The sequence below is a fragment of the Neophocaena asiaeorientalis genome, unplaced genomic scaffold, assembly GCF_003031525.2.
Source record: "Neophocaena asiaeorientalis asiaeorientalis breed wild unplaced genomic scaffold, Neophocaena_asiaeorientalis_V1.1 scaffold116, whole genome shotgun sequence".
Classification (NCBI taxonomy): Eukaryota; Metazoa; Chordata; class Mammalia; order Artiodactyla; family Phocoenidae; genus Neophocaena; species Neophocaena asiaeorientalis.
The window spans coordinates 3,819,757-3,846,406 of record NW_020174561.1 but is presented as its reverse complement, the minus strand read 5'-3'; the positions used below and the strand labels follow the sequence as shown (position 1 = coordinate 3,846,406).

Genomic DNA, 26,650 nt, shown 5'->3' with positions numbered 1-26,650 from the left:
TCAATAGATGCAGAGAAAGCTTTCGACAAAATTCAGCACCCATTTATTATAAAAAACCCTACAGAAAGTAGGCATAGAGGGAACTTACCTCAACATAATAAAGGCCATATATGACAAACCCACAGCCAACATCGTCCTCAATGGTGAAAAACTGAAACCATTTCCACTAAGATCAGGAAGGAGACAAGGTTGCCAACTCTCACCACTCTTATTCAACATAGTTTTGGAAGTTTTAGCCACAGCAATCAGAGAAGAAAAAGGAAGAAAAGGAATCCAAATCGGAAAAGAAGAAGTAAAGCTGTCACTGTTTGCAGATGACATGATACTATACATAGAGAATCCTAAAGATGCTACCAGAAAACTACTAGAGCTAATCAATGAATTTGGTAAAGTAGCAGGATACAAAATTAATGCACAGAAATCTCTGGCATTCCTATACACTAATGATGAAAAATCTGAAAGTGAAATCAAGAAAACACTCCCATTTACCATTGCAACAAAAAGAATAGAATATCTAGGAATAAACCTACCTAAGGAGACAAAAGGCCTGTATGTAGAAAATTATAAGATACTGATGAAAGAAATTAAAGATGATACAAATAGATGGAGAGATATACCATGTTCTTGGATTGGAAGAATCCACATTGTGAAAATGACTCTACTACCCAAAGCAATCTACAGATTCAATGCAATCTCTATCAAACTACCACTGGCATTTTTCTCAGAACTAGAACAAAACATTTCACAATGTTTATGGTCACCTGCTTCTTATCTCTACCGACATGACTCAGGATGAGCGAGGTTATCTCTAACCACCTGGTGTAAGCGTGTTATCTCCCACTTCCACAGGCCTGTTTATTACTTGCCGTTGTATATACTGCCATCATCCAACCTGTGATATATTTATTTGTTTATTGTCTGTCTCTTTGTGCTGTACTCCTAGTGCATAGAACAGTAGCTGGCATACAGTTAGTATTCAATATATAAATGCTAAAGAAATGAATGAGTGCTATATAGAATAAAAAGTATCAGTTATATACGATTATAAGAATTCATGAACTAGTAATATCACATAATATTATTACTTATTAGTATTAATATGGCATGAATTATTTGGAAAATTTTTATTATATAACAGTAGGTAAAATAGAAAATTTTTTGAAAAGCAAGCTAGAGCAGGAATTATAGTTAAGAATTCTGGGTAAAAAGATCTCTAACAAAAAATTAGCATGTATTTACACTTAGCAGAAAATTTTTAGTGTTTACCTGCCATTTTAATTATTAATGAAATGAACTGGTTTTAATCTCAAGAATAGTTTTCCTGAGATAGTAAAAGCAAAAATAATGATGCCTCTTTGACATTGATAAAAAGATGATGTTAAAATGTGGTTATTTAAAATTCTAACAAAGAAGACCAGTTTTCTGATTTCAATGTTAACTGGGGTTTAACTCTATTCCTATATTATTATATTATTACATTAAAGCGGTTCCAGTGGGGAGGAAGTGTATATTCATGTACCAAGAGTTAACATTTTCATTTTTTCCTGAGGCCTGTAGTTACAGAAGTTACATGATTTTAATAAAAATAGAGTGTTCTGTGAAATTAATTTAAGACATGAACAAGTTATAAAGCAGGTACACTTCTTTTAGTTATAGATACTGTCAAACGAGCTATGACACAGAACTTCCTTCCAGTATTACATAATAAGCAATTGAACACCACATGCAGTTGTGTCTATGTTAATTATACTTGAAAGATTCTTAACAAATAGGATCATACAACACAACTTTCTGCCACTGATTCATACTGAATAGACTGATCTTACATCTGCCTATGGGTCATATTCTGTTTTCACAGAAACCATCACATGTGTGCACATACACACACCCACACACATAGAGAACACCTTTTCTGAAAGGCGGATTCCTCCAAAAAGTAGTTCCTATACATATTAAGGCCTGTACAAATTAATTTTACTCAATTCCTCCATGAACTAAGGGATTTTATAATTTGTGTTATTCATCAATCTGGCATATTAGGTATTTTAAAGCAAACAGAATCCTTTCTGTACATGTGACATCTTGTCATGATTACCAATTCCTTCTGTAATGAGTACAACATAAGCTCTAAAGTGAGGAAGCTGTTCTGAAAAGACAACTCCGGAACAAGAGGGATGCACAGTATTACCCATCCATTTCCTCTGATCTCTGATGGCTTTTGGGGTAGTTCAGAGAACAGTTTCCATGAAGGGAAATGACGATTTCACTGTATTTCAAGAAAGGTCTGAGGAGAAGAGTACACAACTGGGTTGCAGAGTTGGGTATTTGAGCAGAAGAGAAAATATCAAGGAGGGGAATATGCCTAAATGTTCTGATGTGGACGAACCCAGTAACTTCACTTTCCTTGGCTCGACAGTAGACAGTTCATGTGTTTTTCAGTAACTTACATTTCAGAGGCCCATAAGACTAATACAGACTAATTCTGGCATGTTTAACATCCATTTCATCTGGGTGAATTTAGGTAAAGACGATTTACTGGCTGCCAACATACTTTAAGGAGTAATGGTTCTGTGACACACTCCAACAAAAAGGGTGAAACACCCCATGTATCTGTTTTTTTATTTTGAACACCACGAATCATGAGACCTTGTTGGAGGTTCTTAGTGCAACAGTGAGGTCTGAGAAGGCTGACAGTAAAGAAATGGGTTTAACTTGTTTTAATAGCACATCCAAGAATTGTTTAGTCATGGTATCTCCCTACAATTCCCACTTAAAAAGCACTATTTAGTGCTGATGAGCATTTGTTCTATTACTCAATGAAAACTATAACATCTTCTATGGTTATTTTCTTAATCACTTTTATCAGTGGGACAGCTTCTAGATACTCGAAGGATAAATGTGCCCTTTGCTTTATAATCTCTAGGAGTGGACATACCACCTGGAACAGAGTGCTTGGGAAGTTTGTGGGTTGAATAAATACACCAGGAGTTAACATATAGAAAAGTCCTGTAAATTGATGAGATTTCCTTTACCTTCCTGCCTCATACTCCCTCCCTCCCCAAACTCCTCAGGTAGGTTTGCTTGTCCTGGAAGTTTGGTGGTTTGTGGTAAAAGATATTTTGCAAGCAATGAGTGGGCAAATGAGAAAGTTCATGGTGCTTTTGAGTTTCTTATAGGCTTCTTTTCACCTGCCCTCTCTGATGAGGAATGTATGACATCTTAGCTTCCTCCATAGAGTGAGAAGGCGGGAGACAACTAGAGGGTGGTATTTCTGAATTGTCAATTCTGCCTACAGCACAGCAGGTAAAAGTCACTTTGCACTTCATGTATTTCCCACCAATATCCATTTGTGAACAGAATAAAAAAAAAAAAAACAGAGGAAGACACAGGACACAAGAAAATAAGAAATGGTGGAAGATGAGGGAGAAAACAATAATCTCTCATTTTTGTTCTCAAATCTATAACACCTCCTATTGTTTCAAACAAAATGATGTATCATTTGGATGGTCATATATAATCAGTGTCCTTTTACTTCCCCTAAAATTTTCAAATATACAGAAGAAGAAATTAATTCTACCCCTATACATTCATTGAAATAGAAGAAACAGATTTTCTAGGAGAAAATATCTTGGAAATGAAATTTAAAAATCATATTCTCTTTTTCCAAACCCTCCTCCCTCCTGATCCTTTCCATATTTGAATTTCCATCTGTATTCTATTTTCTATGGAGGTTTTAGATACTTCTACAAAAAAAAAAAAAAGGCAGGAATCTGACACTATGAAGATACGTGATCTTGTGACTTAGTTTTTGTGGTGAAGTAATGATGGACAGACAGGTCAAGGTCAGGTATCAAGGTGTCTCATAACTGTCCTCTCCCGGAACCAACTAAAATACTGCACAAAATTCTAGAACTCAAGAAAAATAAAATATCAAGAGGAGTTTAAAAATAAAGAGAATTAAGGTTGATAGTGTTCTCTGATATAAGTATCATCTCTGCCTAATATTATTTTTTAAAATAACTTTTTTAAAAAATTAAAGAACTATATACACATCATAATTTGGGAGGAGAATTCAGAAAAAATACAAAGACAAAAGTTTTCTTAAATGCCCCAATCAGAAATAACTGGTAATACCATTTTGTAAATATAACCCAGCCTTCTTTCTATAAATCTATACATATATTGCACATTCTAATGTATAATTTGATTCTTTTAATGAAGTATAAACATTTTCTCAAATCATTTAAATATTCTAATATATGCTTTTTAATGGAAGAATGATATTTCATTATATGGATGTACCATGTATTTTTTAAAAAATTTATATTGGAGTATAGCTGCTTTACAATGCTACGTTAGTTTCTGCTGTACAGCAAAGTGAGTCAGTATACAGTATATATACGTATACATATATCCCCTCTTTTTTGGATTTCCTTCCCATTTTACGTCACCACAGAGCCCTGAGTAGAGTTCCTTGTGCTATACAGTAGGTTCTCATTAGTTAACTATTTTATACATAGTAGTGTATATATGTCAATCCCAATCTCCCAGCTCATCCCACCCCCCACTTCCCCCCTTGGTATCCATATGTTTGTTCTCTACATCTGTGTCTCTATTTCTGCTTTGCAAATAAGTTCATCTGTACCATTTTTCTAGATTCCACATATAAGCGATATTATACGGTATCATATAGAGTGACTCTGACTAACTTCACTCTGTATGACAGTCTTTAGCACCATAATATATTAATCCAATATTCTATTAGTAGAAATTGAGACTTTTTCCATTGTTTTCCTACCATAAACACTGCTGTGATAACCAATCTTACACTAAATATTTTTAACCCATCTCTGATTGTTTCCTTGGGATAAATTCCTGAAAGTATATTGTTAGGTTAAATGGTACTATGGATCAAACTGTATTTCCCTAAAAGTTCATATGTTGAAGTCCCAACCCCCAATATTACTGTGTTTGGAGACAGGGCTTTTAGGAAGTACTTAAGGTGGAATGGGGTCATAGGGCTAGGACACCAATCTGATAGGATTGGTGGCTTTGTTAGAAGAGGAAGAGTGAGATCTTTCTCTCTCTCTTCTGTAAGAACACAGAGAGAGGGGAGTCATCTACAAGCTAGGAAAAGAGTCATCCTCAAAGCCCAACCACACTGGCGCCCAGACTTCTAGTCTCCAGAACTGTTAGAACATAAATTTCTGTTGTTTAACCCACCTAGTCTATGGTATTTTGTTATGGTAGCCTGAGCTAAGACAAATGAGATGACACTTTCAGGCATTTGATACATATCACAAAACTGCTTCTTAAGAAAGCACTTACCAGCTTATACTCTGACCCACAGTGTATGAAATTATTAATTTCCCTCTAACCTCATCAACTGTGGTCTTTATCATGTGTTATAATCATTTTCAATTTTATATATAAAAGGGTATTTCATTGTTTCAATTTATTAATTTCTATGTTGTAAAATGGCACAATCTTGCTGGTTACATGGGGTCTTTCCACGGGCCATAAAACTCACGGAGTTTAACTCATGAAGAACATGTAATTGTGAGATCTATTTATGAAGTGCCCCAACATGTCACCTATAAAATTTGTAAACATATGGTCCAATGTCATTCATTTACTTACTCAACAAATATTTATCGAGTACTGGCCAGGTCCTGGGGATACAATATAAGCACAACAGAAATGACTCCTTCCCTAATAGAATTTATAATAGGGAAAGGCATAAAAAAGAAAAATTAGAGAGTAAGTGTACATTACATTTAAGAAGGGCAAAAGTACAAAGCTCTGATGTAGTTTGAATTTCAGGTAAGGATTCAGTTTGGGAATATTAAAGCTGAGATGCAGTGGATGAGCAGCAGTTAACCAGGGGGCACTTGAAGCAGAGGGGTTAGGGAGAGAGTCCCAGGAGGTTCTCCTTTGAGATGTCCAAATGTTTTTCTCAAAATGCAAGTTTTATCATGTGATTTCTGCTCCTATTATAGTAGACTGATGTGATACTCCAAAAGTCCCTCTTCACTACAAAACTCCTAAACACTGAATAAATTATAGCAAATACAGTTAAATGTTATGTTGTACTTATAAGAAAGTAAAAAATTCTCCCAGGAGCAGGAAAATAAAAATGAATTAGGAGCTGAAATCAAAGTAGGGGTGCATGTGAACACCAGGGCTGCCTTAAGGGCAAATGTCGGTTCCAAGGAGGTTCTGTAGCTGTGCTCTTCAAGGGAATGCACCACGGGCTCAGAGACCTAATCTGCATGGGCAGCTAAACTTGAGATGCGTGCAAAAAATGGGACGCTTGAATGGGCTATACTATCAGTGAAAGGATGGGCTAGAAAATCAATATCCTTGCAAAGGAGAACAAACAAGGAAATCTGTCTGTACAACATCTATAGACTGAGTGAAAAGGGTCTTTCTTGAGAATATGCACTACTTGCCTGACCTCATTAAACTGGGTACCACTTGTGCAATCGAGGAACCTCCAAGAGGGAAAATAAAACAGCTCCAGTAGCACCTCCTATCACCAAGTAAAAGCAAGAGCAAATCCTTTTGGGAAGCAAGCATTCTCAACCCTGGCCTTGTAGAATTTCCACAGATTAATCCAAGTATACGTGCTTACTACAAAAATTGCTAGCAGAATAAGCAAATGGTTGACCATGGCAAAAACATCAGCAGAAACAATGGATCTATATAAACACCTAGAAATTTTAGTTATTGCAATGATCAGAATACAAAATAACTAATTATAAAAGGTCTAAGGAAACAGAAAAGGAAATAAAAGCCAAGAAAGCAATGAGAGCTACTCAGAAATTACCAAATGGATTTAAAAAAGAGCCTAAGAGAATTTCTAGAACTAAAACAATTTAATAATTGAAATTAACAATTCAATGAGTAGGTTAAAAAGCAGGTGTCATAGCTGAAGAGAGAAATGTGGAAGTAGAGCAAGGGCCAGCAAATGATAGTCTACCACCTGTCTTTGTGAATCAAATTGTATTAGAAAACAAGCCACACTCATTCATTTACATACTGCCCATTCGGCTGCTTTTGCTATACAGTAAGAGTCAAGTAGTTGTGACAGACCATATAGCCCACAAAGTACAAAATATTTATTATGTTTACTGTCTAGCCCTTTACAGAAAAAGTCTGCTGAGTCCTGAAGTAGAAGACAGAACTAAAAATATTATATAGAATGCAGCTGGAGAAATAAGTAGATAGGCTATGTTTTAGAGACATTAAGAGATATAGAAGATAAAATGCCTAATATATGGGTAATTGGAGTTTGAGAGAGCAAGATTGGAGGAGAGACAATATTTAAAGAGATTACAATATTCCAGAACTGATGACAAACATGGATCTTCATATCCCAATCAAGGTAAATTCAAAGAAATTTGCACTTACCCAATATCAGCGCACATCGATCAGAAAGCCACAAAATTCCCAAACAGAATTATTTAAAAAGAAATCCACACTGAACAGTGAATCCACAAAAGAACAAAATAATCCTAAAACTATTAAATCAAATCTCCCTCAAAAGAATGGCAATGAAGCCTTCTTAACCCAGGAAGTCAGAAGAAAATGGAGTACTATCTGCAAAGTTCTGAGAGAAAATAACTGTCAGCGTAGAATGTATAACAAGCAAAATTTTCTTTCAAAAATGTGAATGAAACAAAGAAATTCCAAAATTCATTATCTATAGGTATTCCACTGTATGAAATTCCAAAGAATATACTTTAGGAAAAAAGTAATTTCTAAATTGAAGCAAGTATTGTGTATAAGATAATAAAAATAATGTCTAATGTGTAAGATTAGAAAACAAATAAGGATACAGTTAAAATACCAGATAACATAAGCATGTAAGCCAGGAAGCGGGTGACTGGAGGGAAATGTTCTAAGGTCTCTGCACTTGGCAGAAGGAGGGGAAAGTTTGCTGATTAGCATAAGATTTAAAATTTTAGTCACATACATGATAAAATCTTCAAAAGGTGAAAAATGTAAATGAGGAGAAAAAAAGAAAATACATTGGGTGAAACAAGAAGGAGGCAAGAAAGAAACAAAAAGCTTAGAGACATGAGCCAAAAAGAGTCCAAAATAAAATGGTAGAAATGAATTTACTTATATCAATACACATGATAAATTGTAAATGGACTAAACTAATTAAAAAACAGAAATTGTTATATTGGATAATTAAATCAGAATCTAGTGTGCTATTTATTTATTTTTTAAACATCTTTATTGGGGTACAATTGCTTTACAATGGTGTGTTAGTTTCTGCTTTATAACAAAGTGAATCAGTTATACATATACACATGTTCTCATATCTCTTCCTTCTTGCCTCTCCCTCCCTCCCACCCTCCCTATCCCACCCCTCCAGGCGGTCACAAAGCACTGAGCTGATCTCCCTGTGCTATGCGGCTGCGGCTGCTTCCCACTAGCTATCTACCTTATGTTTGGTAGTGTATATATGTCCATGCCTCTCTCTAGTTTTGTCACAGCTCACCCTTCTAGTATGCTATTTATAAGACACAAGAATACAGAAAGATTAAAAGTAAGAATAAACATATATCAGACAAATGCCAAAAGAAGGCTACGCTAATAACCATCTAAATAAACTTTAATGTAAAATGCATTATTAATTATGAAAAGGGTCACTAAATCATAATAATAATTTCCATTCACCAGGAATATTTAATAATTTTTAAACTTGAATACATCTAAGAAACAGTCTCAAAAGCAAAAATTTGCAGAAGTAGAGGAAGAAAACACCACTGCAGTGGCAGCTTTCCATTCACCTTGGTCATAACCCCACAGATCAAGCAGACAAAAAACCAGTAAGAGTTTAGAAGATTTGAACCACAAAACTCCTGCTTGCCCTACCAAGCTACAGAATGTACATATTTTTTCAAATGATATGAAACATTTACAATATTTAACACATAACTGGACATAAAGAAGTCTCAAGTTATGAAGAATCAGTATCATACAGATTACATTCTCTGAACACAAAGAAATTAAGTTAGAAATCAATTTTCAAGAATATAACCAAAAAAAAATTCACTTTCCTAGAAATTCTAAAATATACTTATAAACAATCCTGTGTCTAAGAAGAAATTATAATGGAAAGTTAGAATTACTTAGAGTGACTTTGAATCAAATACACTATCAAAATGCATATATGTAGCAAAAGCAGTACTTAGTGGAAATTTAACCTTAAATACTTATTTTAGAAAAGAAGAAAAGATGACTAGTAATGAGTTAAACAGCTAATTTAGGACGGTAGAAAAAATAATCCAAGAAAGTAGAAGGATGGAATAATAAAATCAAAGACTAAGTGTAATGAAACGGTTGACTACAAAAGGGGGCACACAGGGGAACTTTTAGGGTGAAAGAACTAGCACTAGGGTGGTGAATATATGACTCTATGCATTTGTCCAAACCCACAGAACTATAAGAACTGTGTAGCAAACAGAGTGAACTTTACTGTATACAAGCTTAAAGAAGAAAAAAAAATTTCTCTATCAACTAGGACGCTGAGGGATCCCAGGATGGAATGCATATTGTGCGTGGCTCTAACTGTATTGTATGACATAACCTCATTAAATAGAGTGGGGGGAGAAAAGAAGGTGTCATATTGAACTTTGGAAAACATTTTTTTTTTTTTTTTTTTTTTTTTGCCGTACGCGCGCCTCTCACTGTTGTGACCTCTCCCATTGCGGAGCACAGGCTCCGGACGCGCAGGCTCAGCGGCCATGGCTCACGGGCCCAGCCGCTCTGCGGCATGTGGGATCTTCCCAGACGGGGGCACGAACCCGTGTTCCCTGCATCGGCAGGGGGACTCTCAACCACTGCGCCATCAGGGAAGCCCAGAAAACATTTTTGATTGGAAACTCTAAGGCCAATAACTAAAGGCCCTGTACACAGTGTACTCTAGTTGGCAAATTCTGAAACTGCTTTACATGTATACTGGGGTTGAACAAATAAGTAAATGGATGGGATGGTGGAAGCCAGATTTCTCACTGTTCAAGAGAGAAGTTACAAATAAGCAAGAGAGGGTGGCTAATATGAGCTTTGTGGTATTGGACTAGAGGCGGAGACAGTAGTATGAACTCATGGGTTAGTATACATACACACATACATATCACCAACTGTGTCCACTCACAGGGCCTGGAAGCAATGGCATCCCAATAGCAATGAGCATATCCATCATCCTGATCTTGGTTTCTATATACCATTCTCTAAGAAAAGGTATCAGGGATCTTTGGAGAAATGGCTGATTCTAGGGCTGAGGCAGGGAAAAAACAATATGAACTACAAGCATGTTTTAGTACCAGAGAGTAAGAAAGTGCTCAAAAAAAAAAACACCAAAGGGAGTCTGTCAAAAGAGCTCTCAACGGCTAAAGCTGGAACAATTTGAGCAACAAAACAAAGAAGTATTGGATTATAACCCAAAGTATAAAGTAACTATACATGAATCCATATTGATATAAACAAGTGGTTGACTAAATACACAGGGGACAAGAGACGAACCTTCACTGCAGAAGAATTCCAATTTACTATATGTAGCTAGTCCTCCCTCCAGGAAGTAGGGTTTAATTCCCCTCTCTTCTTGAGTATGAGTTGGACTTAGTGACCTACATCCAAAAAATAGCACTGGAGACAGCAAAACAATATCTTTACAGTGGAGAAAGCTGGCAAACACTACCTTAACTAAGTGATCAAGGTTACCATGACCAGCTGTGTCTTGTAGATACCATGTGCGAAACCCAAACTGAGGGACCTTTGACAAAATATTTGGCCAGTACTCCTCTAAACTGTCAAGGTCATGAAAAACAAGGATGAGAGACCGAGAAACTGCCACAGATCAGAAGAGACTTGAGGACTGAATGTAATGTGGTATCCTGAGTTGGACCTTGGAAAAGAAAAAAGGACATTAAAAACAAAGAAACAACAAAATACCCCAATGGACTGGTAAAATCCAAATAAGCCCTCGTGGTTAGTTAAGAGTAATGTGCCGGGCTTCCCTGGCGGCGCAGTGGTTGAGAGTCCGCCTGCTAATGCAGGGGACACAGGTTCGAGCCCTGGTCTGGGAGGATCCCACATGCTGCGGAGCTGCTGGGCCCGTGAGCCACAACTACTGAGCCTGCACATCTGGAGCCTGTGCTCCGCAACAAGAGAGGCCACGATAGTGAGAGGCCCGCGCACCACCATGAAGAGTGGCCCCCCACCGCTTGCCACAACTGGAGAAAGCCCTCGCACAGAAATGAAGACCCAACACAGCCAAAAAAAGAAAAAGTAATGTGCTAATATTGGTCTTCTAGTTTTGACAAATGTGCTGTAGGAATGTATGATATTATTATGTATGTAACATTAGACTAAACTGAAATACAGAGACTCTCTGTACCATCTTTGTAATTTTTCTGTATTATCTAAAATTATTCTAAAATCAAAAAGTTTATTTTTTTCAAAAAATTAATGAAATGGAAAACACAGAAGCAATAGAGTTCAACAAAGCCAAAAACTGCTTCTTTGGAAAGACCAATAAATTTCGCAAACTTCTGATAAGATGGATTGACGGGGAAAGAGAGAGAGAAGGTAAAAATGAACACTATTAGAATGTAAAGGGAAGACATTTATAGGCAGGAAAAAAAGTATGAAAAGAACAATTTGAATAACTTAATATCAATGCATTCGAAAACTTTGCTGAAATGCACTATTTCCCAGAAAATCATAACCTGACAAAATTCACTCAGGAAATAAATGGAAAACCTGATAGTTCTTTAACTATAAAATAAACTGATGCAGTGGTTAAAAATCTTTTCACAAATAGGTCCCTAAGGCCAGATGGTTTTGTTTTCCTATTTTTTGATGTAACTTTTATTTTTTGGAATAGGAAAAATATTTCTTTATTTATATTGATGTATTTGATGTATTTATATTGATACATCAATATATACATCATTGATGTATGCATATGCATCAATAATACATAATATACATCAATATATTGATGTATTTATATTGATGTATAGTTCCAGGTGTACAATATAGTGGTTTGATGTTTTTGTTTTGTTTTGTTTTTTTTTTTGCAGTACGCGGGCCTCTCACTGTTGTGGCCTCTCCCGCCGCGGAGCACAGGCTCCGGATGCGCAGGCTCAGCGGCCATGGCTCACGGGCCCAGCCGCTCCGCGGCATGTGGGATCCTCCCAGACCGGGGCTGGAACCCGCGTCCCCTGCATCGGCAGGCGGACTCTCAACCACTGCGCCACCAGGGAAGCCCCTGATTTGATGTTTTTATGGATAATACTCCATTTAAAGTTATTATAAAATATTGGCTATATTCTTGCTGTTATACGTTATATACTTATATCTTGTTTATTTTATACCTAGTGGTTTGTACCTCTCCTCCCCTGCATTGGCAGGCGGACTCTCAATCACTGCGCCACCAGGGAAGCCCTCCCAGATGGTTTTAAAAATGGGTTACTGATAGACCTTTCAAATCTCGAACAGAACAAGTGGGAAAGCTCCCCAACTCATTTTATATGGCTACAATACCTTGGATACCAAATCCTGACAAAAACAGTATGAGAAGGGAAAATAATAGGCCAATCTTGTGCCTGTTTAGATCAACACAGATCTAAAAGTACCAAACTGAGTGGCAACAGTAATGGTAAATGGTTCAGATGTATATATACAGCTTTTGGGTTTTGTTTGATTGTTTTTATGCAACAGCATCACATACTGTGTTCTTTAAAAATTGTAGTATGTTGGAAAACTACATGGAGATCCAATGCAAGACCCCAAACTCCTTTCCACACTTTAGATGCTAAGAGGCTTTAAAGGTCCCAAGCTTCAGAAAAGCTGTACCAGAAAAGTAGCTCTTGCTTCTGTTCATTGTTAACTTGATCTATATTCAAAGTCATACTGAAAAAATCCCTTTGCTTTATCTCTTCTTCAGTGATTTACCTTCAGTAGGCTCTTTCGTGCATTGTTTCAGAAAAAACCAGGAGTTGTTTGCTGTGCATGAATGGTGTGGAGGGAAAAGAGAGAAAATTGACTAGGTGACCTTAGTAACCGTTCCCCCCAACTTGCAGCCTGGCAACTTCCTTACTCTGGATGATGGGATACCTGGCTCTTGCTTCTGGCTGTGTCTATGCTGCTGCCCCATTAGGCCCACAATGCTTTCCAGCAACACGAGGGGCTGGGACGGAAGGGGGGTGATCCCAGAACCTCCCCATGGCTCCTTCTAATGCTTATGGGCGGTAGTTGGAGTGAGGCACCTATTCAATGCTTTTCCAGCCTCACCTTCCTGCTGAGGCTGGTGTAAACTGTGCTGCAGTAACACCACTCTCAAGCTCACCTTTGCACTGTCAGTCTTTTACAGAGCAATTCCCCAAAGCTTATTTAACTACCATACCATGTGTAAAATGTCACTGCTTGATATTTACGTGATATTTTTATCATTTACAAAGTGCTTACATAGTCGTATTTGACCTATTCAGGAACCTCATCAGGTAGGCAGCATCGATGATATTACTCACAAGAAACAGGCTGGGAAACTGAGGCTCAGGACCAACTGCTCCAAATGAAATAGCTCAAAAGTGGGGGAATCTCGGCAGGAAGACAGTTGTGCTGACTCCTAGCTCCGTGCTATTTCCAACTTAGTCAGTCTCTACCCACATCGTTCACTTTCTGTTTTTGCCTTATTTTAAAGAGCATAATTACCTTTAGTATTGAATTCCAGCTTGACTAGGGGTAGATATTTCTGTTTGAAAGTTTGATTGAGGCGGATTTGGGTTGTACTATAGTTTCTGATAGAATCAAAAACGGTTCCTCAGTGTATATTTAAAAGGCCCTCATTGGTAACTTATCTCTTCCACCTCTGCACACATATCACCTGGGATAAAATCTGTCAGGCTAGCCACACCGTGTAAATTTCACCTTGCGATGACATCGGATCTGGTTGCTCCCCTGTCCCAGAAGTGAGTCTCTAGATTCACAATGGGTATGATACCTAGACTTAATTTCTCTAAGTCATTTATCAAAGACTAGAATTAAGAACTGGTAATGAAAATTCTGGATGAGCCTATTTGATGCAGTCTTCTATGATGTGACTCAAAATATGCAACCTTGTCTCCAAAATGAGAGGCAGGAAGTTGAGGCATGATTTCTGAAGTGATAGGTATGATTTCTGAAGTGATAGGAAATGTTATGATCTCTGAAGACGGAGGTATTGTGATATGATGATTTGACTGATTCCCGTGAAGGTTGCCTATTACCCTGTGATATGATCTGGAATCCACAGAAAGTAGGGATTACTTTCCATATAAATTACAGTCACGTTGTACTCCCTGTACCCTGTACTCGAAAGCTCGCACAGCTGAGCTGGTCTTTGCCGGGTGTGTAGCAGCTCTAGGATGGCCCTGCTAGACCGTACAAGAGTCAGCGACTCCACTGCATCCCTTACATTAAACAGTGACATAAAAGCCATTTTGTGTTGCTGCTTTAGTTTCTCCACCATCAGCCTGACTCACAAAACCAAGATGTCTAACCATGTACATCAACCTGGAACTTTGCCCTACAGGTATCATCTCCGAAAGTCTCTTTTCTCCTCGCTGACAGACCTGAGCTGCGCTAACGCTGAGTGTGGGGCTGTGTTCTTCACGGCCAGCCGTGGCTAGCATCCTGCACGAGTGGGTCGGTTTCTGTCCTTGACTCACTTTTCTCTTTCTTCCTTGGTCTTAGTACCAGCCAGACCTTTTCTGTTTAACTCTATTCTTTTACTCCTGAAACACTCAGAGTGCTATTCAGAGACGCTGTGTCTGCAGGGAAGGCACACGCCTAAGCGCGCTCAGCGCCATGTGACACGATGGGCTCCTGGAAACGGTTCAGATCCAGACAGCACTGCTGTCCTTCGTGTCCATCCATAACAAAAGGCAGTCTTCTTTTCTTTTGAATTTTTGACAGAGGCGGTTCAGGTAATGAGCAAAACAACTCTTTGAGTGTGTGTCTTGACAGATGGAAAGATGATCTTAACAAGAGAATACGGCAAACACTGTAGAAAAGTCAGACTTGACATTGACAGTATTTTTAACGGAAGGCTGTATAAATATCAGATGCCACAGACAGGGATGAGAGAAGCTTATTTTCACAGAGGGAGGTTGCTAAAACCCAGAGTGTTCTATTAGCAAAGAAATTAAGAATATAATTATTTACACGCTGAAATATTTCCACTGAGCAACTACCTATTTTTCACATTTTTCCTCCTCTTACAATTCACATGCTTGCGGCTGGCTGACAAAGGGAAACATACTAGAATAATGACTAATCAATACTGATAAGAGTATTTTATAATCATCCAGGACCTTCACTTTAATATTTCCCCTTTTCCATATAAGAATGCCCATTTCAGAAATGTTAAGTGATTTGCCCGTCAGCTTGCAAATTTCAGAGGCAAGATGCAAGTAGAGATCTTTTGCCTCTTTTAATTCTTTCATTGAGACAGCACGACGTCTCTGAGTGACATCTGTTAGACTCTAAACATTATAGGAAACATTATGCCTTTTGGGTTATCTTGGAATATTTCTACCCTAACTGAGGTTCAAATTTCCCTAAAACCTATACTCCTTCCTTTCTTTTTTTCTTAAGTTACATATGACCTAAATGCTGAATCAGAGACTGACTCAAATTTCTATTCTAAAGCACCACCCAGAGATACCTTCACAGGCATATATTTTAACCTGGAAAATGAATTTAATGTGTAATATTAAGTATAATATATGCACAAACGTATAAACATACCTTACATTGTATTTTACAGTGTACCATCATAAGGAAAACAATAGTTTACAGAATAGAAGTAACTATGGCAACCCACAGGTTCAAATCAGGCTGCCTCCCAGGTGGTGGCAGTAGCTCCCAATGGCCTCAGTAACTTTCCATTAAAATGTGTCTCAAACACATACATTTTGGGGGCACATAAGCTGAATTTTCCACTTAATGTTTTCAATTTAATTTTACCTTTCTGTGTTAATGACTAAAATAATCTGATCATACAGGGCTCTCTGGGTTTGTCTGTTCCACTGTAACCTTCTTACCCTCTTGCATTTCAGAGTGCTGCCTAACACTGGGGGGCCAAGCTTTTGATATCCATTGGTCAGGAGGAATTAGGACAGTGCCCGGAGAGATAAGAGACAGTTTCTACTATTGTACAACAGCCCCTCACTTTGACTATCAAAGGTTAGCCATCTGGTTATTCTCACGGTCCCCTGCCTGCCCTGCCATCTCACCCAACAGCCCCCCACCCCCACCCCGACAAAGTATGCTGAGTGTGGAGGGTTTACCTTGGGGTAATAGGAAAAGTGACTAAACTCTGTAACATTCCCCTAATTTCCAAGTAAGGCTGAGTTCCATAATGAGGTGAAAGTCTGAAGAGATTCTGAGATTAGGATCGGTCTTATTTTATTGTAGGATGAGAAAAGGCAGCAGTGGGGACTTCAGCAAGTACTTATTCTACACCCACAATATGCAAGGCACTGTGTTAAGGTTTACAGAGGATAATAGGGGAATGAGAAGTAGTTTTTGCTTTTAAAATATGATCTAGTGCAGTAGAAGCAGGCGTGCACGTGTGCGAGTGTGTGTGTGCATACAAGTATACATGATAAAGTTTATAACTACAGGTAAAAGGTTTGTAGTGTTTGCTTGAGTTAACAGAGGTCTTCTTAGAGGAATTTTGTGATATCTGACTGTTTAAAAACTTGAAAAAAGAAACCTTACAGGGAGGATAAACAGGTTGTCTGGGGGTAAAGATTATGTAGCGAAGAATACCGGGACTTCAAACGAGGTAGACAGAACATGATGATATTGGAAAAACCCAATGCTTGTCATTTATTTTTAATTTGTTAATGAAACGAGAATCACCGAAGGCTTTTGCAAGGGAGTATGGTAAAAGTTAGCCTGTAATTTTGAAGGTGATTGCTAGACTAATGTGGGGAGGAAAAAGCAGTAGAGAGATGAATAAAGGTAGATAAGCAAGAAAGAATAAAGGCCAGAATTAGGGTAGACACAACGTTAATGCTAAAAGACAAATCTGAGGAGTACTGTAAAGACAGAATATTGACACTGGCAACAAAATGGGTCTAGGAGGTAAAAGGGAAAGATAAATGAAAGATGAATGGCCATTACTGGAAGTGATATTAATACAAATAACAAAGTCATTCATTCATTCATCAAGTATTTACTGAACACTTACTTTGTGCCTGAGTGTTACTTCTTGTCAGGCACTCTGCTAGGAGCTCAGAGAGGTACAGGAGCGGGTTTCATGAGATGATGGATTTAGTTTTAAATGTGGAGAGTTTAAGGCATCAGCAGAAGATTCAAGCTGCCAGTTGTAGACAGAGATCTGTAGCTTAGGAGAATAATTGGGTTGGAATTATCTGTATGAAGAGAGGTCATACTTGAAGCTGTGGAAAGTGGCAAGATCACCAACACAGAATTTTTCACTGAAGTAGAAAAAAATTCTCAGAAGAGAGCAAGTTCAAGAACAGACGTGAGAAAATGCCACACTTGGGGTCTGGAGAAACACAAACTATGAGCAAAGAGACGGCAAAAAAAAGAGAAGATAATAGAATAAAATAAAAAGAGGAGCGCTGAGACAGCTGCATCAGGGAAAATGAGAAGCATTTACAGAAGCACGGGGACTTGGATATTCCACAGCGTCAACTCTCCCATGAGAGTAAGGAGGGTGGAGCTGGAGAAGGCAATCCATTTCAAGCAGCCTCACCGGCAAGTGCGGAGCTGGGGGCCGAACGGGGGAAACGGTGAGAGGAGTTTGGTGGGGAGGAGAAAGAGAACCATGGAGAGGTAGCTTGGCGGGACAATAGTACTTAAGACTATGTAAACTATCCCTTCACATTTTTTTGACCACTCACAAGCCAGGCACTGTTCTAAGTGCTTGATACACATGAATGCGTTTAAACCCTATCACAACTTATGATTTGAGAGAGATACTATCTTATGTCTTTCTTAAAGATGGAGAAATAGAGACAGAACTCGATGCAGAAACTTGCCCTACCTCACCTAGTTAGCAAGTATTACCACTCTGTTATCTTGTGCGGCTAGATGAAGCTTAGGCTTGTGGGAAGAAAAGAAACATAAAGAGAGGGAGATGGGATAACGGGGGAGGCAAGGTACACCCGTTACATATAAAGGGCATGTCCTTTGTGGGAGGAGCCCCACCTAGCGAAGGTTCCCTGGAACAAGATGGGGAGGAGAGAGGGAGCAAGGTGAAGAGATTTTTAAGGTCAGAGATGCATCGTTGCGGGGGCCTGCATTAGGTGATATTTTGCCCTTTTGGTAAAACAAGAGGTGAGGTCACTGGCTTAGAGTGCTAAAAGGGGATACTTGTTCCTCAAGCGTGGATTAGGGAAGGGGCTGGGAGGAGACTCTACATAAGCCCAGTATTTATCTCGCTTTATTGATGAACACTTGTTCCACAGCGGAAAAGCAAGGATCATTAGGTATACACAAACCTGTCAACAAACCCTTCCCAGACATCCACATGCATTACAACAGAAATACAGATGACACTTAAGCTGGGCAGACCCTAATACTAGGTGGTACATAAGAACTAAAAGGCGACTTCTAATCTCATAGATTCTCTCTCTCTCTCTCTGTTTCAAGTGGCTTTAATGGCAAAAAGAAACATAAAGTGCAGCCCACCTAAATCACCGGCATATTGATGTACATTTTTCCTTTGTGGGTTTTTTTCTTCCACTTGCAAGAAGCGTTTGCTATTTAAAATCTGTAACTAGGTGATAATAGCATTTTTCTCTCTTCCCAAGTCACCCCTCCACATTTCACTTGTGTTTGCAAGTAAAAATACCTGTTGCCATGCACATGAGAGGCGCAGAACGCAAAGCTGTAATGAAGCAGGGTTGGGTCAATGACAGCACCGTTTTCTGAATGCTCCATCAGTTCTGTAAGGTAGCAGAGGTGTCTGTAACAGCCCCTCACGCCATAACGGGTACAGTACTCATCCAGCACAAAGACTTGGCCAGGGCTAAACCACCCCTGCAAAACGAAGAACAGAAATATATATATATATATTTTTTTTTTCTTTTTCTGTACCAGGATTTGCTTTTCTGTAGGCACTCTTAGGCATTATAAGCAGAAGCTGCGTTACAGTGTCTTTTGACAATATTTTAAAAATTAGTAGTATGTTTCCTATTGTTTTCTAAAGAGCGAATGTCATCAATTTTGGAACTGATCTGGGCCACTGACAACGTGAAAGCATCCTGTCTTTATTGCCACAGTGAGGCATGGGCAACCTGTTCTCCTCCACTGTCACTCACAATTAGTCAAATTTATTCACAGCTTCTAAACTGGCAGTCACAAAGAATGACATTACAAAAAACTTCAATCTCTATATGAATCAATTAAAAAGAGAATGGTAAAGCAGACCTGATAACTGAAATTGCCTAGTTTCCAAAAGCATTTTAGAAAGTGAACTAAGAGAATTTCAGTAAGTCTAGCAGTGGTAAACATGTACTACTTGGGTATTTAAATATTTGGGATATTGTTCTCATTCTGTTGTCTTTCTATGACCAATACAACAAAGTTAATGTTTTACAGCAGTAGTTTCTGGTTCTCTTGAAATGAGATGTTAGGATGGGTGTGTATGCTTGGCTAACAAGAGAGGGCCAGGTTAGGTAGAGCTGGTTTATAAAATATTTCAGTGGATTATATGGATTAATTTCAGATAAAAAAGAGAAAGAAGGGGGAATGGAGAGTTTTCAAAGGGGGCAGCATAATTGTGCAAGAGAAGGAAAAGAATAGTGAGAAATACAGAAAGATGAGACTGCAATAAAAAATAACTAAAAAGGAAGAGGAGAAAAAAGAAAACCAGAATACTACTTACTGTGGTGATAGTATAGGCACTGTACCAGACATACTATGTATATATTTAATATTTAGAACCATCACGCATAGTAGTTACTATGAGTCCATGTTACAGATACAGAAACTAAAGTTCAGAGGTAATCAGTGAATTGCTCAAGACGACAGTGCAAATCCGCTGCTGAGCCATGATTTACATCCAGGGTCATCTTGCGCTCAAACACTCTTTCCAATCACACCCACCCTCTAGGTGCAGTTGAAGACACACTGTAGTGTTCTCCTCACACTTCATATGGCACGTGAGGTCATCCACATAATGAAAACGACTTCTGACAGTTCAGGAACTAACCCCACAGAGTGGAACCCAAGAGGAAAGTGTTCTTACTGATGATCAGTCTATGTGTGCTTGTCCACAGAAAGATACATTAGGGTTTTGTGATGACTTGTTTTACTCTCCATGCAATTGTAAAGTTTGGGCTGCATTGGGTTTAAGCTACACAATTACTTGTTGAATAATAGGTACTTAAAAAAGAGTCTACAAATGAATTAATGAACCATCAGCGTGATCATGGCAATAAATTGTTTAATTTCTTCCTGTCTACTGAAACATCTCTGATGAGCTGACAGCACATCCTGTCTAAAATCTTATTTTAAAGAGAGTGTAACTTTACTGCATGCAGCTACCATGCTCAGTAGCCAACAGACTAAGTGGTGATAGAAATAGGTATATTCCAGCTGGAGAAATTCCAGAGGAACTGCCATGAACAAAAATCCTTGGATTTAAAGGTACATACGATTTTTAGGCTATAGTTTAATGCCCACATTCTAAGGAGTCAAGCATTCCTTCTAAATGTAAATTATACTTTGTATCCCGAATTTTGGCTGGTTTAAACACAAAGTAGCAGTTTAGCTACTCGACTTAATGCCTTTTTTTTTTTTTAAAGGAAATTCAAATTATCTTTGGAGCGTTAGATGAAACTAAAGCTTTCCTCTGTTACATACAGCCCCTGTCATCGTATTATTTATTGCACTGTTCCTTTTCCCTGTCGCTTAGATTGTCTTTCTAGGAACAAAAGAGAGACATGAACAGTATCACCATTAGGTGAGCAGAATTTAAACCTTAAAATATCTGTACAGGTGTTAGTAAATTCTATCACAGAGGTTTTCTATCTTTAGTAAAGCCTTCTATTTTCATTGCACCTTCTCTGGAGGGACTGAGAAACCACAGTTCAGAGTCTGTTCGAGTCCATTCTCCTGTCTATTGAGTGGCACAGCAGTGGTCCTCAAGTGTATAATTTTCAAATTGGGAAGCAATCGATTGGAATCCTTTATCCCTAACTCCAACTATAGTCATTAAATGAGTCAGGGATAATAAAAGGCTGCTTCATAACAAGTATTTCTCACTTTTAAAAATCTTTCACTCTAACCTATAGGGGACGAGATAGACAGATTTGTACTAACCAAGCAAGAATAGGAATCGTTCAGTCTGTGATCCAAAGTCTGCCTCTGGAGTATTCTAAAAAGGAAGGCGTGGTCAAGCTTGCAGGGATTCGCAGAAATAAACTCATCCATACCATGTTTCTGAAAACGGTCTGCATCTGTAAATTCAGAAAGGCATGTACATTTATTTTTGTGGTTTAATAACAGGCAAATGCAGTTTTTGAACAACACAAAATGTATGTCTCATGATAACAGATGACTACTTTCCATTACATAAAATATGATGCCACAAATTCAGCATATAACCATAAAATGCAACATTTTTTGGAGCCTAAATAAAAATGACAGGGAAAAATCTGCCAATCATTTGGAATGAGGAAATTCTATTCACATTCAAAGCCACTTCAAATATCCATCACAGAAATCATCTTTTTTCCCCCTAATTTAAGAAAACTTGATGCATTTGAAGTATACATTTACTGAAGGAACTGCCTGGAAAAGAACCCAGGCCTATTTATAAAAAAAAAAAACCGACAACGATGGCTAGAAGTCTGCTTTCCAAATGGCAAACTAGGGCAGAAATGAACATACTAGCTTCAGCTGGATCACTTCCAGTCTTTTTTTTGTAGGAAGCTTTTAATGGGACCAACTTTAATGTAGAAATGGCAATGAATGCTCTCAGGCTTCAAGTTTAAGAGACATGAAAAAGGGAGCATCACGTTTGTGCAAATATGCAGACAAAGCATAATGTCCCAAATGGCACTTCAATCAAAGGCCCAAATTTATTGTTCTTTACAGATTGCATCTTTCAACGCCTATAGACCCTGCGGGTTTATCAAAAGGCAAGCTTTTATGATTGCTTTCATTAATGGTATGTTTTGTCAACGTCTTCAATGTGAGTTATTTACTAAGGAGAGAGAGAGAGCGCCACACATCACCCGAAAGGAGTGCTGGGGTGTTACTACATTAGCTCTGTTAGAGATGTCGCGCATATTGGGCAAGCAATCAGTTATCAAGATAAAAGTGGGCTCTCCTCACAGTGGTAGAGCTGAGGCTCCATTGTTCCTTAAAATTCACAGATAGATCTCATTACTGGTCATCACAAGAAGCAGAGCCCTAAATGTAAGCTAAATGCAGTTTTTAAAAACCTATATGGTCCAACCCTAAAACTGCAAAGGAAAGGAGACAAAAGCTTATTGATTAAACCCAATTATAGAGTCAGGCTCATAATAAAACTCAATATTGATCTGTGGACATGATGCTAACATAATCAGTCACATTTAGATATTTAGCCCAGATCATATTGATCCATGTCAAGTTCAACTTTCAGCCATATTTGTGGACGGAAGAACTATATAATTCAAGCTGAAGGGTCTTCAGAATCACATGGAAAAAGAAAAGATACACAAACTAATTTATATCTCACATCAGTGACAGATATCAAGAGGTGAATGCAGCAAGCAAGGAATGAATGGCCATTCATCAATGATGTAAGGGATACAGTTATGGTCCGTGAAGAAAGTAGCGTATGTATTCTTTTGCATTTAGTAATTACTTATCTGAATGATTAAATACATTACATGTGGTAATTAGTGTTAGTTGCATGAACACTAAGCTAAACTGCTTTTCCTGAACTGAGAAATGAGATAATCCAACTTCTCCTGTATTTTATTCTTATGTCTGATAGTCTTTTAATATAAAGTTAAGTATATGATAATGTGAAATAATATCAAATGTGGAGGAAGAATATTGAAAAATGCAAGGCATACATATTATAAAATCAGAAGATTTTGTATTTTAAAGAATTTATCTTAGAATCTTCATCTCTTCATTTGAGTAAAAAGATCTTTTAGTATCACCTTTATGAAATTAAATTACTAGTTTTATAAAACATCTGCTGAATTTTATTCATTATTTCTTTCACCAGAGAAGGTCATAACAAGAAGTTAAAAATAACACCCATTAATGGTTTATGTGTTGAGAAAAGGATATGTGATAAACTTCAGAGAAAAATATCCATAATTCTTCTTTTACTATAAAGGTTTGTAAAAGCAAATTCTTATTTTAAAATAATGGGTATACAGTCTTTAAATAAGATACACAAGTTTCTGAAAAAAACTGAGTCTATAGTTCATTCCCATAATTAAATCATATTTTCAAAAATAAAGGTACTTTATGAATTATCTTTCTTATGAAATATAACTCAAAACCATATATTATTTAATGTGAGAAACCTTTAAAATCACACCCATAAAAGGAAAAGTACTTTTCTAGCAAACAGTATTACTGATAAAAATAATATTTATGATAGCAATTTAAGTCACAAACATAGAATGTACATTGACGGTGAAAAAACATACAGGCAAACAAACCTACTAAAATTTTTATTAAAAACAGCAACAACAACCTACAATCTCTTCAGGGCTGTAAATTCTATGAAAGTGAAATGTACTTTCTATGCCATCTGATCAGCACAATTCAAAATATTTTATGTAAATAAACTTCACCATGCACTATTTTACCATTAGTTTCCATGAATTTATGAATAAAAATAAATTAGAAAGGCAACAGTTTTGATCTCCCTGTGTGGGAAACCTTTCATTTTAAAATCCCTTCATGAACTAAAGTAAAATAGGAAAATAATTATCATTAAAATAGCTAGTGTCTTATTTTTATAAAAGAATATTTTCATAAAGTTTTCTCTTGGCATAACATGTCTTTATTTTATTATTTTTTTTACATGTCTTTATTAACTGTGAGGGTAACAGAGTTATCATCTGGGTCAAATGGAAAACATGCTTTCAATCAATTACATAACCAAATCCAAGGCTTGGAGACTTGCTTTAAAACTGAGTTATACTCGATCATCTTCAATTCATGTTCACCATAACACAGAATTATGGTGATGAGTCTTAAATGGAAAATTATTCATGGCACTAATCAAATGTTCAATGACAACTTACCTCAGTTCAGTTTGTCTTCTGAAACAATATAAGGAAATTATCGAAAGAAACCAACAAGATAAGAGCTAAAACAATGTACTGTAAAACTGTCATATATTGTGATGATTAACCTGTGGACTAAGTACAGATGTTGGACATGATAAATGAGGGTACTGGTGGAGAGTTTCTATGGTAACAGTTGGATACATGCTCCAGCGTCTTTAGGTAGTACTCTCACCAGGTGTGGTAAAAGTGGGTGGAATAAAACCCAAATTGAGAAGGATTACTATTGGCTATAGATTTAAGAAATTATAGAGGCTTTATTCAAATGGGACCTGAAAATTTAAGTTTTTCATTAGGGTAATAGCTATTGGAAGTCAAGAGAAAAGAATAATTAGCAGGTTCACAGTATCAATTTAAACAGTTAACAACGACTTGAAAATAGCTAGCATAGAAAACCATGTGAGATCTACTAGCAAACTGGCAGGTCCCACTGTGCTGGGAGGGCTATTTGGTGGGCATTGACCACAGCCAGCTCCTATGTGCTCAGGAACCCAAATCCCAGGAAGGGCACCTAAGTCAGAAACCAGAATGTGAGAAGGGTAAAAATTAACTGAAATGTTTCTCTTTCTTTTGCAACTAATTCTAAGGATGCTGCATGTTTTTTTCTTTTCTTTCCTTACCTTTCCTTTTCTTTCCTTCCCTTCCCTCCCCTTTCTTTCTTTCTTTCTTTTTTTTTTTCTTGCTGTTCCTGGTGGTGTGAGAGATGAGGGATATAAAAGGGAAAGGGGAAGAAAAAGAGAGTTGGAGGAAGGGGCAAGAACAGGACGGCACCGTAGAAGAGGAGGCCATTTATCAGCCTTCTGAGACCACTCAGGTGCTTGGTCCCAGGCCTGGGACTCCAGTACCAAAAGGACTAAGAAGACGGTGCTGCTAGCTAAGAGCCTGTCTTCTCTGCAAAATCTTGAGCTCAACTAAGCAGCAAATGAACCTTTGAAATACAATAACTTGTTTTAAAATTACCCTATGTTTAGGAGTTTGCCTGTAGCTGCATTTACCACTACCCACCCCAATTAGACTTTCCTTTTAGCACCAACTCTCACTGAGCTTGCAAATTTACAGCAAGTTAAAAGTGGCACAGAGAAGTACCACTTCTCTTTTTAGAGCACCCATATAGACTTCAATAGGAAAAGTTTAATGTTTTAAAATTTTATGTAAATTATCTTGTTGGTATGTTCACGTACATATGGTTTATGCTGAAGACCTAACAATAAAGGTTGGTAGATATATTCATGAGGGGTCTGTTCATGCCTCTATTATTGACCCAAATAATTTCTTAGCTTGTTTTGGTTAAATGATTAAAAATGTATGTATGGATTTACACATCTTACTTTCTGCAGCAAATAACAAATAAATAATACTTGTATATGATGACAATCTTAATCAACACATACAGACCTATAATCATAGGCAAAGTACACAGATATTCAACATTTATTTGAAATAATATATTCAATATAAAGTAGGATATACTTTACTGATGAAGGGTGAAATTTAACTTATTAGATCAATCAGGAGAATTAACTTATAAAGTTAAATAAGTTTACAGTCTGATTTAAGAATTTTTTAAAAGTTTGGCTAAAATTGAAAAGAAGTTAATAGTTGCGGCGAGCGGGGGCCACTCTTCATCGCCGTGCACGGGCCTCTCACTGTCGTGGCCTCTCTTGTTGCGGAGCACAGGCTCCAGACACACAGGCTCAGTAGTTGTGGCTCACGGGTCCAGTCGCTCCGTGGCATGTGGGATCTTCCCAGACCAGGGCTCGAACCCGTGTCCCCTGCATTGGCAGGCAGATTCTCAACCACTGCGCCACCAGGGAAGCCCCATCTGGTTCATTTTTGACATTGATTTATTATTGAAAGTCAACTAGTACTGTGTTGTATTGTATTATGTAACATACACATTATATGTGTGAGAGGAAAATGAAAAAAAGAAAAAGATGCTTGCACAGTATTTTGTTTGGGGACAGCAAAGAAGGACAGTTTAAACAACGTCATCCATCTGGCAAGAGGCAGACTGAAGCAGAAAATCTCAACAGTACTCCCCCAACCTCACTCCAATTTACCCTTTTCCTTAGAATTTCTGTAGACCGTGAAAGTCAAAGAAATATGGATGTAGAATAGATACACTTACCGGATAAATCTATAAATACACACTATTATATATACTTTTTAAAAGATAATAAGGTTGTATCCTAATAAGTTAGATTTCATAAATTTATTATTTTGATCTGACTATCCCTAACCATTTGGTATGCTTGGATTTAAAAATGAGCTTTTCTTTTTTTTTTTTTTTTTTTTTTTTT

General features: G+C 37.5%; 1 protein-coding gene across 9 annotated transcripts in view; it reads right to left on the bottom strand.

Annotated features, from left to right (window-relative positions):
- Nucleotides 1–26,650, bottom strand: part of CADPS2 (calcium dependent secretion activator 2) — a 490,835-nt gene that overhangs the window by 142,273 nt on the left and 321,912 nt on the right. For all 9 annotated transcript variants that reach the window (XM_024757764.1, XM_024757759.1, XM_024757761.1 and 6 more), the window contains exons 12-13: nucleotides 21,367–21,503; nucleotides 18,893–19,080 (exon numbers count right to left, since the gene is read on the bottom strand). In XM_024757764.1, coding sequence (XP_024613532.1) covers nucleotides 18,893–19,080; nucleotides 21,367–21,503 — 325 coding nt within the window. The remainder of the gene's footprint in view (nucleotides 1–18,892; nucleotides 19,081–21,366; nucleotides 21,504–26,650) is intronic.